Source organism: Delphinapterus leucas, chromosome 17 (assembly GCF_059928025.1).
Source record: "Delphinapterus leucas isolate spDelLeu-1000000601 "Yukka" chromosome 17, BTC_Dleu_Yukka2, whole genome shotgun sequence".
Classification (NCBI taxonomy): Eukaryota; Metazoa; Chordata; class Mammalia; order Artiodactyla; family Monodontidae; genus Delphinapterus; species Delphinapterus leucas.
The window spans coordinates 74898921-74919459 of NC_143145.1; the positions used below are offsets into that span (position 1 = coordinate 74898921).

Here is a 20539-nt window from a genome sequence, read left to right on the forward strand (position 1 = left end):
ATTCTACTTTGTGTGATATCAGTACACAATTCCTGTTCTCATTGTTTCTATTTGCCTTATCTACACTTGCCCATTCCTTTATTTCTGAATCACTTTTAGTTGTGTCTTGTTTTGTGAGTCAAAATGAAAATCTTTTAGTGGGGGCAATAAAGTAGGAGCTTGGGATTAACATACATACACTACTATATATAAAATAGATAACCAACAAGGACCTACTGTATAGCACAGGGAACTCTTATCTACTCAATAACCTATATGGGAAAAGAATCTGAAAAAGAATGAATATATGTATATGTATAACTGAATCACTCTGCTGTACACCTGAAACTAACACAACATTGTAAATCAACTATACTCCAATAAAAATAAAATAAAAAATCTTTTAAATTAGTGAGCTAGGTCCATTTATATTTATTGCTGTTACTGATATATTTCATCTTAACCCATTTTTGTTGTAATTACCATGTATATTATAATAGTTGTGTTTTTGTGCCTGCTGTTTTCTTCTTTTATCTTGAAAATTTCTTCTGATTTGTCTTATTGTTAAAGTGGTTACCTTTGTACTTATACTTTAAATAAATGTTCTAAGTTTTCTGTTTTCTTATTTAAACTTTCACCATCTTGCTTGTTGGTTTTAATGGTAATCTTTTCACACCCATAGTCAGACTTTGTCGACTTTTCCCTTTTCTTCTCCCTTTTCCTTTCTTTTTTTAAGTTGCATTATTTCTACTTTATCAGAACATTTATATATTCTATTCTCTTTTCCACTTTAGTTTTAAATTTAGATCTACAGTTAAATGCGTAAAATGCTCATCATCAGTCCTTTTGCTAGTTTTCCTAGTCATCTCTTTGTTGGTTGAAGCTTAATTCTCTAGTAGATTGCTCAAGTAAGACTCTAATATTCCTTGAGTTCTTTCATGTTTAAAATTCCTTTTCTGTAAACCTTGATACTTGAAGGAAAACTGGACTGCATCCATGGTTCACCTTTTGTTTTCTTGTGATTCTTGAAAATGCTGCTCCATTTTGCCTTGATTTTTACGTTGTTCTTTGTAAAGTTTTTAGAACAGAGGGTGGCAACTTTTTTTCTGTAAAATAAAAAGCCAGATAGTAACTATTTTAGGCTTTGTTGGGCTCACAGTCTCTGTTGCGGCGCTCAGCTCTGCCCTTGTGGGTTAAAGCAGCCAGAGATGATATGTAAATGACGGACTTTTGCTCAAGGATCATAGTTTTCCTGCCTTTGGACTTCATTGTTACCTAAGCAGAGTTGCTGACTGCCTTCTTAGAACCCTTTTAAAGTTAGGATTGGTTTTACATTGAAAGATGAAGGATGATTTTCTGAGTTGCATAAATGTTATAAGAACACTTATTTTAGTGAACAACACAGAAAAAAAAAAGCAAAACCAACTCCTAAAGGAAAAGTTGTGAAGATCTTCAAAAGATGATAGCAAGTCTTTAACATTAAAATAGTATATTCACTGCTTTCATGAAGTATATGGAAGTCTTAACTGGCTTTTATAGGCGGTATAAAATGATATTAGTAGCATATATATAGGATTAGAGTGAATTGGTGTTTATGACCAGTGAGGAAATACATTCAAAATGAAAATTATTTTTGATATATAATGAAGATCAGAGTTCACCTTTCCGTTGTGTTTTATGAATAATATTTTGAACATTTTCAATATAGATAACTATTTAGAAAAAGTGGTGAGGAATCAATATACTTCATTATGGAATAGTAAATTACTGAGAGCAGAATTCCAATTATTTAGATGAAAGAGCTTTTCAGGATAGTCTTTTCTCGGGCGTCATATTTTAAAGACTGAACTAAATCCAGGGCATTAATCAGCTCTTTCAATTTTCACTTGCTTAAGAAGCTTAGGGCAACTAATACTTGTTTAATTATACAGTCTTTCTTAGGCTTATGGCCAACTGTACCATATAACTCTAGACTTTTTGTACTTGAATGTTTTGAATCACAGTATTTGAATAGTAATTTTTGTTTTTTTTTTTTTTAAAGACTAAGATACCTGCTTCCAAATCTGTAGATGCTCTTGGCTTTTTCTTTTTGGTTTTAAAAGCATTTTTAAAAAATAAGGCAATAATTATTTATCATTAATTTGTTGAACAGCAACATACGTAGATATTTGTGATACCTCATATAGTGCCCAGATCAAGAAGTAACTTCGTTGTTTTTTTTTTTTTAACATCTTTATTGGAGTATAATTGCTTTACAGTGTTGTGTTAGTTTCTGCTGTAGAACAAAGTGAGTCAGCTATACGTATACATATATCCCCATATCCCCTCCCTCTTGCGTCTCCCTCCCACCCTCCCTATCCCATCCCTCTAGGTGGTCACAAAGCACCGAGCTGCTATGTGGCTGCTTCCCACTAGCTAGCTATTTTACGTTTGGTAGTGTATATATGTCAATGCCACTCTCTCACTTCGTCTCAGCTTACCCTTCCCCCTCCCCATGTCCTCAAGTCCATTCTCTAGGTCTGTGTCTTTATTCCTGTCCTGCCCCTAGGTTCTTCAGAACCATATATATATATATATATATATATATTTTTTTTTTTTTTTTTTTTTTTGCGGTACGCGGGCCTCTCACTGCTGTGGCCTCTCCCGTTGCGGAGCACAGGCTCTGGATGCGCAGGCTCAGCGGCCATGGCCCACGGGCCCAGCCGCTTTGTGGCACGTGGGATCCTCCTGGACCGGGGCACGAACCCGTGTCCCCTGCATCGGCAGGCAGACTCCCAACCACTGCGCCACCAGGGAAGCCCCAGAACCATTTTTTTGTAATCGTTTTTACTTCATTTTTGCTTATATGCTTTTGCAAATTTCATTCTGCCTAAGACAAAATTTTACTTAGCTTTAAGGGAGATTTGTGTCTATAGAGGTATTCCCTTAACTGTTTTGTAGGAAGGGCAGCAATAAAATTGGTCCTGTGAGGTATACCAGAAAAACATACTTAGAACAACAGTGGGACCATCATGTTGATTTGACTATGTTATTCTTTAAAAAATATTTGGTTTTAAGTAGATAGAAACTGAAAATCTTCCAGAAAGGAATTTATTACTGTATGAAAATGATGACACTTTGAACTATGAAATAAAGGAAGTTAAAAACAGTGATGGTGGGAGTATTTATTTCCTATAACCATTTTTGCCAGTCTGTGGTCTGTAACTGTTTTGTTTATCTAAGTAGATGTAGCCTGTGTGACTCTAGAAATAAAGTATAGATCAGAATGAAGAAAACAAGGTTTTGCCAAGTTGAGGAATAAAATTACAGAATCAGTAGAAGTGGCAAGACTGCTTTGTTAATTTATATGTTTCTTTTCAAGGACTACAACTCCAGGAGAAACAAAACTGCTGGCCTCTGAAATCTATGAAATTCTTCAGTCTTCCAATATGGCAGATGGTGATAGTTTCAATGAAATGAATTCACGTCGAAGGAAAGCTCAGTTTTTTCTGGGAACCACAAACAAACGTGCCAAAACAGTGGTTTTGCATATAGATGGTCTTGATGATACGGTAAGACTTTTATAAACACATGGTTCATAACATGCGAGAGGGAAATCATGTTAACCGGTTATCTCAGTGTCACCTGCTAACAGTCTTTAAGAATAAGTCCCTGGCTTCCCTGGTGGCACAGTGGTTAAGAATCTGCCTGCCAGTGCAGGGGACACGGGTTCAAGCCCTGGTCCAGGAAGATCCCACATGCCGTGGAGCAACTAAGCCCGTGCGCCACAACTACTGAGCCTGTGCTCTAGAGCCCACGAGCCACAACTACTAAGCCCGCATGCCACAACTACTGAAGCCCACGTGCCTAGAGCCTGTGCTCCGCACCAAAAGAAGCCACAACAATGAGAAGCCCACAGACTGCATCGAAGAGTAGCCCCCGCTCGCCACAACTAGAGAAAGCCCACATGCAGCAACGAAGACCCAACACAGCCAAAAATAGATAAATTAAAATAAATAATTAAAAAGAAAAGAGTAAGTCCCAATATTAGCATTTTACTCTGATAAAGAGGGGCATTTTGTGCTTAACGGGTCAGTTATTCAAAGGACATAACCATTGCAAATATTTATGCCCTAGTAATAGAACTTCAAAGTATATGAAGCAAAAACTGATGGAAATGCAAGGAGAAATAAATTCACAACTAGAGCTGGAGATTTGATTACCATTGTCTCAATTAATAGAACAAGTATACAGAAAATCAACAGGGATATAGAAGACGCAACACTAATAATCAACTTAACCTAACTGATATTTATAGAAAGCCCCACTCAGCAGCAAGGTAATACTCATTCTTTTCATGTGCACATGAAACATTTACCAAGATAGACCATATTGTGTCCCATAAAACAAGTCCTGATTTAAAAGAATTAGAACCAAGCAAAGTGTGTTCTCTGAGCACAATGAAAAGCAAGTTAGAAATCAATCACAGAAAGATACCTGGAAAACCCCCTAAGAATTTTGGAAACTAACCCAATTCTAAAGTAATCCATGGGTCAATGAAGAAATCAAAGGAGAAATTAGGAAGTATTTTGAACTGAATAAAAATGAAAATGTGGGGCTTGCCTGGTGGCGCAGTGGTTAAGAATCCACCTGCCAGGGCAGGGGACGTGGGTTCGAGCCCTCGTCCAGGAAGATCCCACATGTCGTGGAGCAACTAAGCCCGTGCGCCACAACTACAGAGCCTGTGCTCTAGAGCCCGCGAGCCACAACTGCTGAGCCCTTGTGCCACAACTACTGAAGCCCGCATGCCTAGAGCCCTTGCTCTGCAACAAAGAGAAGCCACCACAGTGGGAAGCATTCACCTCAACAAAGAGTAGCCCCCACTCTCTGCAACTAGAGAAAGTCTGCGCGCAGCAACAAAGACCCAATGCAGCCAAAAATAAATAAATATTTTTACAAAGATGTAGTATTAGAATTTGTGGGAAGCAGCTAAAGCAGAGTTTAGGGGGGAATTCATTAGCACCAAATGACTGAATATTTATATACAAAAAGGGAAAGGTCTCTGACTTAAGCTTCTACCTTAAGAAACTAGAAAAAGAAGAGCAAATTAAATCCAAAGTAAGCAGAAGAGAAGAAACAAAAAAAAACAAATCAGTGGAATGGAAAACAGAAAAATCAATGAAATCAAAAGCTGATCTTTGACATGATCAATTAAATTGATAAACCTCTAGCTAAATTGATCAAGAATAAAAGAGAGAAGTCACAAAGTATCAGTATCAGAAATGAGACAGCATTGCTATAGATCTTTTAATGTGGACACTGAGGAAAATAAGTGAATATTTTGAATAACTTTATGCCAATAAATTTGATAATGTAGATGAAACAGGAAAATTTCTTGAAAGATGGATTGCCAAAGCTCACTCAAAAAGAAATGGATAACCTGAATGAATAGCTCTATGTCTGTCAAAGAAATTGGATTCGTAGTTAAAAACCTTTCCATAAAGACAATTTCTGGCCTTGATATCTTCATCGGTGAATTCTACCAAACGTTTAAGGAAAATGTAATACCAATTGTACTGTCTTTAAAAGTATTATACAGTAGTAGTTGTACAGTGTAGTTTTTTCTCAACACATTCTACCTTTTCTGCTTTTTTTTAATATTTGTTTTATATGGACCATTTTTTAAGTCTTTATTGAATTTGTTACAATATTCTGTTTTGGTTTTTTCGCCACAAGGCACGTGGGATCTTAGCTCCCTGACCAGGGATTGAACCCACACCCCCTGTATTGGAAGGCAAGGTCTTAACCAGTGGACTGCCAAGGAAGTCCCTTGTCTGCTTTTAATATTAGCTGCTCAAGCGTTCTTTTGATTATAGTGTGTATCTTGTATTTGTGTCTGTATTTCACTTGGATTTCTTAGAGGCACCATATAGTTGGGCCTTGCTTTTTTAATCCAATCGAAAAATTTCTACCTTTTAACAGGAGTGCTGGGATCATTTGCCTTTAATATGATTATTGATATGACTGGATTTAAAACAACCATCTTGCTAATTGCTTTCTATTTGTCCCATGTGTTCTCTTTTCCTCTTTTTCTGCCTTTTGGAGTAATTGAAAGTTTTTTATGATTGCATTTTATCTCCTTTGTTAGCTTATTTGCCTTAATTCTCTTTCCTTCCTTCCTTTCTTTTATGTTTGTTGATTTAGGGTTTATTTTGTGTATCTTTTTTTTATTTTTGAATTTTATTTAGGATTTATTTTCTGTATCTTTAACTTTTTTTTTACCATGTCTTAAATCATATTTATTTATTTATTTATTTTAACATCTTTATTGGAGTATATTTGCTCCACAATGGTGTGTTAGTTTCTGCTGTATAACAAAGTGAATCAGCTATACATATACATATGTCCCCATATCCCCTCCCTCTTGGGTCTCCCTCCCTCCCACCCTCAGTATCCCACCCCTCTAGGTGGTCACAAAGCACCGAGCTGATCTCCCTGTGCTATGTGGCTGCTTCCCACTAGCTGTCTATTTTACGTTTGGTGTCCATGCCACTCTCTCATTTTGTCACAGCTTATCTTTAACTTATCAGTCTAGCTTCAATTAACACTAATCACCATGAGACACTTATAACACTATACTTTCATCTGCCTTATCTCTGCCTTTGTGTTCTTGTTATGTTTTACTTCTGCATATGTTATAAACCCCAAATTACTTTGTTATTACATTAAATATTCTCTTTTTTTATTAAAAATTTTTTTTGTGGTAAATTACACTTAGCATAGAATTACCATCCATCTTAACCATTTACAAGTATTTAAAGACATTAAAAAATAAGAGTATTTTCTGTCTACCCACGTATTTACCATTTCTGGGGGTCTTTATTCCTTCGTGTAAATACAGGTTTTCGTCTAATATCATTTTCCTTCTGCCTGAAGGACTCCATTAACATTTCTTATAGTAAGTACTCTGCTGAGGATGGACATTTGGCTTATTTCCACCTTTTGGCTATTATGAATAATTCTGCTGTGAACATTTATGTACAGGTTTTTGTGTGGATATATGTCCTCAGTTCTCTTGGGTATATTCTTAAGGGTAGAATTGCTGGATGATACGTTTAGCTTTTCGAGCAACTGCCAGACTGTTTTCCACAGTGGCCCCTGCATTTTACATTCCCATCAGCAAGGTGTGAGGGGTCAAGTTTCTCCACATCCCTGCCAACATTTCTTATTTTCCATTTCTTAAAAAAATAGCTATTCTAGTGGGTGTGAAGTGGTATCTTATTGTGATTTTGATTTGCATTTACCTAATTACAATGATGGTATCTTTTCACATGCTTATTGGCCATTTTTAGTGGTTGACTTAAGGTTTATTGTGTATGTCTTTAATTTATCACAGATTTTCTCTTTTGGAGAAATGTCTGTTCATTCTTTGTCCATTGTTTTGAAAAATTGCTTCTTATTTGTCTTTATTCTTGAGATGAGTTAGTTCTGTTAATATCATGTATTGCATCAGTTGATTTTCCTATGTTGAACCAGCCCTTCATTCCTAGGATAAATCCCGATTGGTCGTGGTGCATAACATTTTTAATGTGCTTCTGGCTTCAGTTTGCTGGTATATTATTGAGGCATTTTGCATCTGTATTCATACAGGGTATTGGTTTGTAGTCTTTTTTTCCTTCGTGCTGTCTTTTTCTGGTTTTGGTATCAGGGTAATCCTGGCTTCATAAGAGGATTTGGGAAGTGACTGGATGAGTTTGTGAAGGATAGGTGTTACTCTTCTTTAAACATTTAGTAGACTTCATCAGTGAAGCGATTTGGTCCTGGGCTTTTCTTTGTGGGAAATGTTCTGATTATTAATTCAGTTGCTTTACTTGTTGTATAGGTTTATTCATATTTTCTTGAGTCAGTTTATGGTTTTGTCTTTTTTTTTTTTTTTTTTTATTACGCGGGCCTCTCACTGTTGTGGCCTCTCCCGTTGCAGAGCACAGGCTCCGGACGTGCAGGCTCAGCGGCCATGGCTCACGGGCCCAGCCGCTCCGCGGCATGTGGGATCTTCCCGGGCCGGGTCATCGGCAGGCGGACCCTCAGCCGCTGCGCCACGGGAAGCCCTGTGGTTCTGTCTTCTGAGGCATATATCATTTCGTAGAGGTTGTCTGATGTGTTGGCATACAGTTGTTCATAGTATTCGTTTATAATCCTTTTCTTTTGGTAAGGTTGGTCATAATATATCCTCTTTTATTCCTGCTCTTAGTAATTGGAGTCTTCTTCCTCTCTTTTCTTCGTCAGTCTAGCTAAAGCTTTATCAATTTTGTTGCTCTTTCCAAAGAACCAACTTGTGGTTTCATCGATTTTTCTATCCACCCCTCCCCCATTCTCTATTTCTTTTTTTCCCCTGCTCTAATCTTTATTATTTCCTTCCTTCCATTTGCTTTGGGTTTAGTTTGCTCTTCTTTTTCTTGTTTCTTTTTAATTTTTTTTTGGCTGTGTTGGGTCTTTGTTGCTGTGCGTGGGCTTTCTCTAGTTGCAGCAAGCAGGCTTCTCATTGCGGTGGCTTCTCTTGTTGCAGAGCACGGGCTCTAGGCACGTGGGCTCGTGGGCTGAGTAGTTGTGGAACGCGGGCTCTAGAGCGCAGGCTCAGTAGTTGTGGCGCACGGGCTTAGTTGCTCCGCGGCATGTGGGATCTTCCCAGACCAGGGCTCGAACCCATGTCCCCTGCATTGGCAGGCAGATTCTTAACCACTGCGCCATCAGGGAAGCCCTTTTTTCTTGTTTCTTAAATGGAATATTAGGTAATTGGTTTGAGATTTTCTTCTACTTTAATGTAGTTATTATAGCTATAAATTCCCCTCTGAGCACTACTGTCTCTGCATACCATCAGATTTGGTATGTAGTTTTTCATTTCATTCATCAGAAAGTATTTTCTAATTTTTTTGGTGATTTCTTGTTTGACCCATTGGTTGTTTAGGAGTTTGTTGTTTAATTTCCATATATTCCTAAATTTCCCAAATTTTCTTCTGTTAACCGATTTCTGATCTCATTTCATATGCATGATTTCAATCCTTTTACACTTGTTGGGGCTTGTCTTATGGCCTAAAGGTCTATCCTGGCGAATGTTCCACGTGCACTTGAGAATGTATATACCTTTGGTTGGAGTGTTCTACAAGTGTCTGTTAGGTTTAGTTGGTTTACAGTGTTAAGTTGTCTTCTTCCTTGTTGATCTTCTGTCCAGCTGTTCTATCCATTTTTGAAAATCAGATGGGCTTCCATGGTGGCACAGGGGTTAAGAATCCTCCTGCCAATGCAGGGGACAAGGGTTCAACCCCTGGTCCGGGAAGATCCCACATGTTGCAGAGCAACTAAGCTCGTGTGCCACAACTACTGAGCCTGTGCTCTAGAGCCTGCGAGCCACAACTACTGAGCCTGCGTGCCACAACTACTGAAGCCTATGCGCCTAGAGCCCGTGCTCCGCAACAAGAGAAGCCACCACAATGAGAAGCGCGTGCACTGCAACTAAGAGCAGACTCCGCTCACCGCAACTAGAGAAAGCCCGCACACAGCAATGAAGACCCCATGCAGCCAAATAATTAATTAATTAATTAAATTTAAAAAAAGTCAGATGGATATTGAAGTCTCTAACTCTTTGAGTTTTGTGTATCTGGAAAAGTCCTTATTGTATTTTTCTTTTGAAAGATATTTTTATGTGTATAGAACTCTAGATGACAGTTCATTTTCTTACCATACTTTATGAATATTGTCCCACTGTCTTCTCCCTTGTATTGTTTCTATTCAGAATTCTGTCATTCTTTTTTTTGTTCATCTATGTGTAATATATCTTATTTTTTCCCTCTGCCTGTTTTAATAGTTTCTCTTTTATTATTGCTTTTGATCAGTTTGTTTATGATGTGCCTTGGTATCATTTTCTTCATGTTTATTCAGCTTCTTGGATCTCTGGGTTTATAGTTTGCAGCAAATTTGGGCAATTTTTTCCATTATTTTTTCAAGTACTTTTTCTGTCTTTCACGGATTCCTGTGACATATTCAACCATGTGAAGTTGTCCCATTGCTCACTGATACTCTGTTAATTTCATTTTCATTCTTTTTTTCTCTTTCATATTGGACGGTTTCTGTTGCTATATTTGCTAAATTTTTCTTCTACCGGTATTTACTTTGCTGTTAATTTTTTTCACCATAGACATTATTTTATTTATCTCTAGAAGTTTGATTTGAGCCTTTTTTATATCTCCTTAACAGTTTATACTGTGTCTACTTGAACATACAGAATATGGTTAGAATAACTGTTTAATGTCTTCGTCAACTAATTCAGTCATCTGTGTTATTTTTGAGTGTGTTTCTGTAGGTTGATTTTTCTAGTTATAGGTTGTATTTTCTTCTTTGCACACCTCAATTTTTGATTGGATGCCAGATATTACAAATTTTACATATTGGGATACAGCATGTATGTGTATGCAAAGCCTTTAAATATTCTAGAATTTTGTTCTGGATCAGTTAAGTTACTTGCAAACATTAGATGTTTTTGAGTCTTGCCTTTAAGCTCTGGTAGGCAGACTACAGCACCGTTTAACCTAGGGATAATTTTACTACACTACTGAGGCCATACTCTTCTGGATTCTCTGTCTGTGCCCTGTGTATATCAGTTTTCTCTGCTCTGGCTGATGGGGACAGGAAGTATTCCCAGCCCTGTGTGAGTACGCAGGATGGTTACTTCTATTCCTTTCCAGCCTGGCTGTTTCCTCACATTCGTTGCACCCTTCATCGCTCAGCTGAAAACCAGAGGGGAACCCATTGCCGATCGCTGGTGTGTGTCTTCTCTCTGCGGGGCCCCCTTTGTGCAACTGTGTCCTCTCATGCTCTGTGCTATGAATTATAGTTGCCTTGGCCTCCCTGAATTTTCAACTTTGTGTCCTCAACTTGGGGAGACTGCTGGTTCTGCTTGGCTTCCTGCTTTGTGAGTTGCAGCCTAAAAATTTTCCAGGCAATCCGCTGCTGTGCTGGTGAGCCTCACTTCATTTGCTTTCCTTCTCTCGGGGGCGTCTGCTTTCCAACACCTGGAAATCATTGTTTTATTCATTTTATTTTGTCTGTATTTTTAGTTGTTTAAGCCTTGAGGGTAAATCTGGTCCCTGTTACTCCATCTTGACTGGAATTGCAGGTCTCCCTGAAGTTATCTTGAGCAGTGATAAGTTATATACCTTCACATATTGAGGGGTGGCAACTGGTGGATTACCACTTATCTCTTTAGCTGTGCCAGGTAGGTTACATTGGATTATCCACAGCTTTTTCTAGTTGTGGTATTGGGGCACCTAGACCTCAGGATTTAGGATTCAGTAAACAGGGGTTGGGGAAAACTTTTCATATGCATATCATCCATGACATTGCCAAATAAGTTAACAACTATCTTATCAAAACTGGGGCCATAAGATCCCCAAAAGTTTCTAGAAAGCAGGTTCTGGTAAATGTAAATTAATTGAATGAAAGATATTAAGATATATAAATTGTCACCAGTACCATTTGTTTAATGTTAATGAAAACAGTACAGTTCCTTTTTAAAGCTAGCAGAGACCAAATAATAAAACCCAACAAAGCTCACACACAAAAAAATATAGGCCACATAGGGGGCTTCCCTCATTGCACAGTGGTTAAGAATCCGCCTGCCAATGCAGGGGACACGGGTTCAAGCCCTGGTCTGGGAAGATCCCACGTGCTGCAGAGCAGCGAAGCCCGTGTGCCACAACTACTGAGCCTGCACTCTAGAGCCCGTGAGCCACAACTACTGAGCCTGCGCTCTGGAGCCTGTGAGCCACAACTACTGAAGCCCACATGCCTAGAGCCCGTGCTCTGCAACAAGAGAAGCCACCGCAATGAGAAGCCCGTGCACTGCAATGAAGAGTAGCCCCCGCAACTAGAGAAAGCCCGTGTGCAGCAACGAAGACCCAGTGCAGCCAAAAGTAAATAAATAAATAAATATATTAAAAAATATATATATATATAGGCCACTATATCTTAAAAATGTAATTGCTAAAATCCAAAAAAAAAAAAAAAAAGGCAGGTTAACTGTGAAACTGTACTGTAATGTTTTGGTGGCATAACCTGGCACCTAGTATGTGCCAGGCACTATTTTAGGCACCAGGGATACAGCGGTGACCAAAATAAGCAAAAGTTCTCATAAATCCTATGTTTGACTTCATTAAACTAATCTCATAGTTGGAGGAGACCGTCAACAAGACAAGTTTTATAGTATAGTAGAAGTGGTAAGTTCCATGGACAGAAATAAAGGGAAGGTAGCTAGGGATCGCTAAGGGGTGGGATGGTGGATTATAGTTTTAAATAGGATGGTTTAAAAATCCTCTTGGAGAAACTGACATTTAGCCAAAACTTAGGAGTGACCCAGTGGTTATCTGTGGAAGAGTGCATGTTCCCAAGAAAGGGAGCCATGAATGTCAAGCCTTCACACATAGACAACTAAGAAGATACCTAAGAGTAATAAAAGGATGTGGAAGAAATTGCTTTAGGAAAGAGCTCTAGTTTAACAGTAAAGTTTTTGCTTTGTCAAATGTGTTCTTAAAACGTAAAAACAAGTAGGAAAATATTTGTAATGAATAATTGACATCAGGTTAGTGGCCTTATTACCGTGTGTAAAATAGGTAGCTAGTGGGAACCTGCTGCATAGCACAGGGAGCTCAGCTCGGTGCTCTGTGATCACTTAGATGGGTGGGATGGGGGGAGAGGGTGGGAGGGAGGTCCAAGAGGGAGGGGATATATGTATACATAGAGCTGATTCACTTCATTGTACAGCAGAAACTAATACAACATTGTAAAGCAGCTATACTCCAATTAAAAAGAATAAAAATTAAAAATATATATTAAAAAAATCAAAAGAAAATCCAACAGGAAAATGGGAAATTCCTGGAAGAGATGTAATTTCCAGTAAATAGTAACAGCTAACATTTATTGCAGTACTTGCAGGTACCTTTCTGGTGTGTTAACTCATTTATTTTTCTTAAAAGTATAAGGTCTACTTATAGTCCCAGTTTACAGATGAGGAGACAGAAGCACACCAAATTTAAATAGCTTCCTGGTGTAGTAGAAGTGGTAAGTGAAGGACATGGGATTTGAATCTAGGCAGCGTGGGTCTAGCTGCAGAACCTCGCTTTTAACTGCTGCTTTGGACAGCTACGCAGGGAAACGTGTCTACTCTCACTAGTAATGAAAGCAGTGTACATTATTTTAGTGTACGTATCAAGGCTTTTAGAAAGATATTCCTGATTTTGGATTGTCACAAGCATTTTTCCCTTTGCTTTATTTCCTCAGCTGCAAATCATGCTACTATGGAGTCTTTAGAAATTGGAGAGAGGCTACTATCTACATCTTTCGAATTGATACACATACACTCTCTCTCCCCCTCCCCCTCTTCCTCCCTCCCTCCCCCTCCCCCTCCCTCTTCCTTCCTCTCCCTCCCCTCCCCTTCTCCCTCTCTTCTCTCCCCCCGCCCCGACCCTTCTAGCAATTGGCAGGCAGTTAACTTTGACCCATCTACCTCCTTGCCCAATTCTTAATTTTATCTGCTTATGATTCTTAAAACCTGATCTTGACCTTCTATCCCTATCAAGAAGTTACTCATCCTTCGTAGCTAATTCTTGATCCTATTTGCTCTGTTGAAGATCTCATGTTTACATCTTGGAATTGGACACCCCACCTTTACCTGTTGCAGATGTGTTAATTTGTGTTAAAATAAAGATGAATTGGCATCATGAGTCTGGTTTTTCACTGTCACACATAGTTGGAATTTAATGTCAGACTCTTGTGATAAACCAGGAAAGTTGCTTAACGTTTATATTTTTTGGTTTCCTCACATTTAAAATAAGGAAACAGATTAGACTAGTAGTATCCTAACTTTCATGTTGTATATGCTATGTAAACTTTCGTTCACTGTTAAGTTTACCTGGTGTTGAATATGCGGAAGAGATAAACATGGACCTTTTGGGCACTAAGCCACCAAAGGCGCTTTGCAGAAGGGACAGTGCAGTACATGAGCCCCGTGCGCTGCCATGCACCACTGTATGCGAGACCCTTGCCTGAATAGTGTTGAAACGCAGAAGTGGAAAAATAGTTTAAGTAGGAGATAAACAATGATGTGAGTTGTTTTGAAGGATGTGGGAATAAGTTTGAAGACTGATTTTATTCAGTAGAAAAGAATGAATCAGGTAATTGAAGGCAGTGCTTCCTAGGCTATGACCCAGAGACTTGGTGTCATTTGCTGATTCCTGTCCCCTCAGAAGTACTGAATCGGAGTCTGGTCTCAATACAGAAACAGGATAATTTAGAGATGTTGATTTGATGTATCGGTTGGAGGAGGAGGGAGGGATGGGGAGAACCGTAGTTACTTTTTAATTCATTTTCTCTTTGGATCTTGTGTTTAAGATGACCACTTGTTATCCACGTGGATGTGTTTGTAGACAAATGAAAATAAAATCGTATTGGAAGTAGACTTCTGTGCTTCTACATGGTAGTGATGGTTGAAGTGATCTGAATAGTCTACTGAGGGATGAAGGAGAAAGAAAATCACTTAGTTTTAGCACTGGACCTTGGAGATAAAATGAGACAGAGATGAAATGCTCAGTGACGTAAGCAGAACACCAGCGTAGTGTATAATTAAGAAGTCAAAGGAGCATTGAAGGGAGCATGTTATATTGTGTTGTCAAGAGGAAAATGAGAACCAAAAAGTGGATATTGACAACCCTTGAGAATGCAGCGGTAACCACCGAGAATGCCATGAATGAGGGATGCCGTGATGTAAATACCAAGTGATTTAAAAAATAGTGACTCATACACTGAATGCTCACTAATTCTAACTTCAGTCTGTTAGCATCTATCCCTGGAGGTTTTTAAGCTAGAGCAGGGGTCAGTAAACCCTTTCTTTGCAGGGCTGGATAGTAAACACTTCAGGTTTTGCAGGCATATGGTCTCTGTTATGACTACTAAATCTGCTAGAGGGTGAAACTAGACTTGGACAATATGTAAACAGATAGGTGTGGGTGTTTCCAATAAAACTTTATTTACAAAAACAGCTGTTGGACCGTAGTTTGCCCACCCTTGAGCTTGAGGAAACTCTGCTTTTCAGCATGTTTTCTGTATTATTCTTCCATTCTGTTTGGTTTAAGATTTAAATTAACATTGGCAAATTTATTTCTGATTAAAATGATTAAAATTAAATATTAGTAATGAAGCTTGAAAAAAATCTAGCAGGAATTACTATTTTGTTGGATCTTATAAATTTTCATAAACTTGACTAAGCACCACCCTTTCTGTGCCCTCAAATATGTGATTGTAGAATTGAAATAGGGACATTAGCTTTCCCTTGCCCTGTGTTCCCTCCTTCACCCCAAATATAAAGACTAGTTCAGTGTTGTTTGATTTGATTTATATTCCCTTATTATTTTGCTAGTTTTAATAACAATTTGCTTTTACTTTTTCAGTCTCGGAGAAACCTGTGTGAAGAAGCTTTGTTAAAAATTAAAGGCGTTATTAGCTTTACTTTTCAAATGGCTGTTCAAAGATGTGTGGTGCGAATCCGTTCGGATCTGAAAGCAGAGGTTGGTGTTTTAAATGGCTAAATATGCTTGAGGTTACGGGTAAACACATCCGTGTTCAAAACTGTTGTCTTTCTATCCTGGCCTAGGCTTTGGCATCAGCGATAGCATCAACCAAGGTTATGAAGGCTCAGCAAGTCGTGAAAAGCGAAAGTGGAGAAGAGGTAAAAGCTCGATTTAGTTTGCTTTATGCTTGACTCCCTCTTGATTATCCCTTGTGGCCAGCAGATTGCTAGTATTTCTAGATTAATAGCTGCTGAGTATATAGCGATGTGGCTGAGTCAGATTATCCTAATGTTTCTTGGTTAACAGTTAACACTTTTAGAAATACAGAGAGATCTTTGGTGGATTTCAGAATCTCTCAGACTCTGTTCTTGATGTCAGTGGAGATGTCTTGCTGATTTTATTTGGAAATAAAGGATATGTGGTTTCCTTGCATTGGTTTTTAAATACTTTCTAACCCTTAATTGGTTTTGCCAGTCCAAAAATAAAGATCCAGTCCCATCGTTGGGCAGGTATATATAGTGATAATCTCTGCATCTTGCTACTCTTTCCACTGGCTTTGTGATAGGGAAGAGGAATCTGTATGGCTTTAGCTCATTTGAGTTTCCACAGAAAGGAGGTTCATTGGCCCTTCAGGGCCCCATAGCAGCCGGTTGCTTGTTTTTGTCGTCTTTAAATAGAGGTTGAACATTTATTCCTGGAGCCTCAGGAGAAAAGCATCAGAATTTTCACGTCTACTTCTTCCTTCTGTGCTTACACAGTGCTCAACAATTGGGCCTACCTTCATAGAAGAGGATACTTTTTAAAGGAATATAACCTCTGAGAATAAATATGGTGATGAGAATGAGAAATAAAGTTGACTTTTAACGTTTGACATGTACCTATATCAATTAGGTTGACTTTGTAACAACTCTAACGTGCTCTCTGCATCAGATGCTGGTCCCGTTCCAAGACACGCCTGTGGAAGTAGAACAGAACACAGAGCTGCCCGACTACCTGCCTGAGGACGAGAGTCCCACAAAGGAGCAGGACAAAGCAGTGTCCCGGGTGGGCTCACACCCAGAGGGTGGAGCTAGCTGGCTGAGCACAGCTGCAAACTTTTTATCCAGATCGTTTTACTGGTGACTTCAGTTTGGGGCTCAAGGACTGTGTAAACGAACAAGGGGCCAGTTTTCCATTGTTGTGGTGAACTGTCAAGTGCAATTTGCAATAAGTTATCATGAAAAGTTTCTAGATTACATGATTAAGAATGCTGCATTTTACATTTTACTGGACATTTTACCCCACTAAGTGGTAAAAAGGACAGGCTACAGGTGGAATTGCTTTGTTTATGAAGGTGTTTTGGTTTTGTTTTCCTTTGTTTAAATTGCCTCACTTTTTAAAAAACATGGGTCCACCGTTAAACCAAACATGTATTTGTGCAGCTTTACATTTTATTTTACACAAAGCACGTGATTAGGAAAACTTGTTTTCTCAAGCCTCAGGACCTATCTGAAGAGAAGTTGTTTTTTTTTTTTTTAGCTCAAGTTGTGCATGAATTACTGAACATTTTGCCTTTTTTCCTGAAAGATACTTGCTTTGGTACTCTTTCTTTCTCATGAAAAGATACTTACTTTGAAAGCATTTCTCATAATTCCCCTTTTGTGCCTTTTTTATTTTGCCAACCATGTTTATAGAAAGGACGTCACTAGTGACATTTTGTGAATTAAAACATATTCATTGCAACGTAACAGACCCCTAAAAATACAACTCTACAAAAACTTGGCAGTCTTAGTTGTTATAATTTTTAAAAGATTAACACAAAATCAGTTGAGAAGGAAACATGTATATCAGCAAAGTGTTATTGGAGACCATTTGAATGTGACCAAATGTGGTTCTAGTTGACTGCTGTTCAGTTTGGTTTATATCAGCTCTTGAGAATTATGTCCACCCTAATATTGGGAGTGACTGTAAATGGTCTCTAGGCCTTACTTTGTGATTACACACTATCCCCTGCTAAGAAGAAGAAGAAAAAAAGTAGTAAAGAACTGACAAACTTGAAAAAAGAAAACAAAAATGGAACGCCTATAATGCCATAGTGCTATTTGGTAGAGTCTAACCTTAAAACATGAATTACTTGGCAGAAGCCTATTCAGTAGGTGTTTCCTTGTATTGCTTTTTGTGAATTTATTATGAACATGCAGTCATATTGAATGAAAAGAAAAAAGACTCAAATTATTGCTTATAAAGAAAGCAAGCCAGCATTTGTCCGTCCACTTAAACTTTCTGCCAGAAAAAAACAGGACTTCAGCAAAGGTAAGATAAATAAATATAATTATATATACATATATATTTTTGGTATAGATTTAAGAGCTAATTACATATATGTAATGCTTTATTAAATTTCTGAAATATTTGGCAACAAAAAATTTTCTTTTGGAAATCCAACTAACTCCAGATAAAGTTTAATGCTAATATGATTAAAAACTAATAGGAGGAAATCGAAAACATTTTTCGTCAACATGTAGAGCTGCTATTTAACTCCTTGGAGAATGTGAAGTGAAAATTGGACCCTGGAGGGTTTCCTTGCATTTTCATTGCTTCTCTTTTAGAGAAAACTAAAAGCATCCAGTGTCACTGGAGAAGAATTATTGTAAAATAGTTCGCCAACCAGAATCTTGAGTTCAAGAACATTGTGACCTTACAGAGGGAGGGGTGTTGAGGGTATGGAGAGTAATATTTTTTCACCTGGGCTCTGACTCAGGTGATGCGCACAACTGAAAATATAAGCTTTCAGGGCATGTATTGCTTTAAATGCATAGTACAACTTGCTGCCAGACCGGATGTGTTGAAAAAAAACAAAACAAAACAAAACCACCTCCTTTCTATAGCCATTGAAACAAAGTTTACTGTTCTAACAGGTTTGTATTTTATTTTGCATTGCCACACATCTGCTTATTTAAAAAACGACATCCTTTTGGTAGTAATTGTTCAGCACAAGTAGGTATCACAGCTTGATGTTTGTGTGCGCTAGTTCTCAGTGTTCTTTGACTCCAGGTCTTAGATATAGAGCAGTTAAGGCAACTGTAACGGCATTCTTTGAAATATATTGTAAAATAATAAAAGGCAACATAATTAAAATTGAATGGATATTGCATTTTTGTGGTATGAGCATTACTGATTTCGCCAAAGCCTGTTTGTATCCACACTGCCTGGCACCTTCTCCTCACTCCCTGCAAGTGTGTTATCCGACTAATTCCCGGGCATCTTCCATTCATCTCCTTCCCAGCACCACACCTGCTTCTTCCTGGGTTTGGATCAGTGCCCCTGTACATATATGCATTGTAGTGTTTATTGCATTAGATTAAAATTATATTTACCAGTGTCTGTGCCCTACTTAGCTCTTTGAGAACCGAGAAAGTCTGTAGTAGTACCTGGCTAGTATTTAATGCTCAAATATTTTTTTAAGAGAATGAACACATAATTTTTTTTTTTAATCAGTAAAAAATAAATGGAGGGTACTATTTAACTCGTTGGGCAAATAGGAAAAATGTCAGACTGTATTTTTTTTCTTTTCTGGTATGTTTATTTCTGGCTGATTAATGCTAGGCAAATTCCCCCATTTATTTGTCATTTGGTTTTTATTTTTTCAAAAAGCAGGAGAAAGGGGTATAATGCTCCATTGAATGAAGTTAAAATTAACTTATAATATCCTGATTCTTATAGAATTATTTTAGGAGAATATTACATATATATAGTACTGGTACAAGTATAAGATGGAATTATTGTTACTGGAAGTTTGAAATGATTCTCTTCTTGTCTTTGATTCTCAAGCAAGACACTGTGCCTTTCTAGTCACACTTTATGTGACTCATCTTTCTGTATCCAGTCAGGGATTCTTTCTTTGAGGCTAAGTCCTCAGCTATTTGATTTTTGTCTAAATGTTGACCCTTGAAGAACTCATCTCTTGTCTTCATTTACCTCTGTGTAGATACCTTCTAAATCTCCATTTACTGTCATCTTTGAGAGTTCCCCTCTCCTTTGCTGTATCTGTCAAGTGTAAAGTCTGTGAATTTTTATTTCTCTTAGAACTGAGGTCATGCAATAAATTTCACAAAAACTAATTCTGTGCCAGGCATTGTGCTAAGTGCTTTACAAATATTTGTTCATTTAATCCTTAACAACTGTGAGGTAGGTACTGTTACGTCTCCATTTTATAGATGGGGGAAAATGAGACAGAAGTTAAGTAACTCATTAGTCCCCGGTCGCAGAACTAATAAGTGGTGAAGCCAGGACTAGACTGCGTGGCCTGGCCTAGTTCCCGGCCTCCGCCTCTCACGGGCAGCCTACGTCCTGGGTCCCCTGCTGAGCCCTCCCGTCTCCCACCACCAGCGTTCCAGTCCAGTGACTTCACCCGGGTGTCTGTTAGCAATCCAGAACTCTGTCTGGAGGCCAGAAGAGGTAGGTACGTGAAAGAAGTGAGTCTGTTTAGGCCACAACGTAGGAAAACACACGGAGAGCGCCCAGCCTGTTCAAAGAGGGAAACCACGTCTTCCTCACGTGGATTGTGGGCTTTTAACAATCAGAGCTTCTGGACTTGGTTGCTTTTCCAGACCCTTAAAACACTACCTGAGCCACAAGAAACATGCCTGTGGCCAGAAATTGGCTACTTTTACTTGTAGAGTAGCCACATTCTGATGTGTCAAATTAATCTTAACAGTACCTTTGTCGTTTTTCTGCTTTAATGTCAACAAAGGCCTATGGATTAGTTTGCACTGCTTTGTCCAGCACCAAAAATGCCGTGAGAGCTTAGCCCCCAACCTAATCTTTCATACGTTCTGCAGCATTACCACAGCCTTTCTATATGTGAGGCACAGTTGTATATCTCGTTTCAAAAACAGTCTTTTTTAGAAATATGAAATGGAGACCTAGAATTTTAATCAGTGCAATAAAGTTTGTAAAACTCTTAAAAAGTCTGCTTTATTTAGGCT

At 38.3% G+C, this 20539-nt stretch overlaps 1 protein-coding gene across 1 annotated transcript in view; it reads left to right on the top strand.

Moving 5' to 3' along the window:
* ARMC1 (armadillo repeat containing 1) overlaps positions 1-18705 on the top strand; it is a 34917-nt gene extending 16212 nt beyond the window's left edge. The window contains exons 4-7 of the mRNA XM_022595289.3: positions 3341-3530; positions 15453-15569; positions 15656-15730; positions 16503-18705. Coding sequence (XP_022450997.1) covers positions 3341-3530; positions 15453-15569; positions 15656-15730; positions 16503-16694 — 574 coding nt within the window. The 3' untranslated portion in view covers positions 16695-18705. The remainder of the gene's footprint in view (positions 1-3340; positions 3531-15452; positions 15570-15655; positions 15731-16502) is intronic.
* The last annotated feature ends 1834 nt before the right edge of the window (positions 18706-20539 follow it).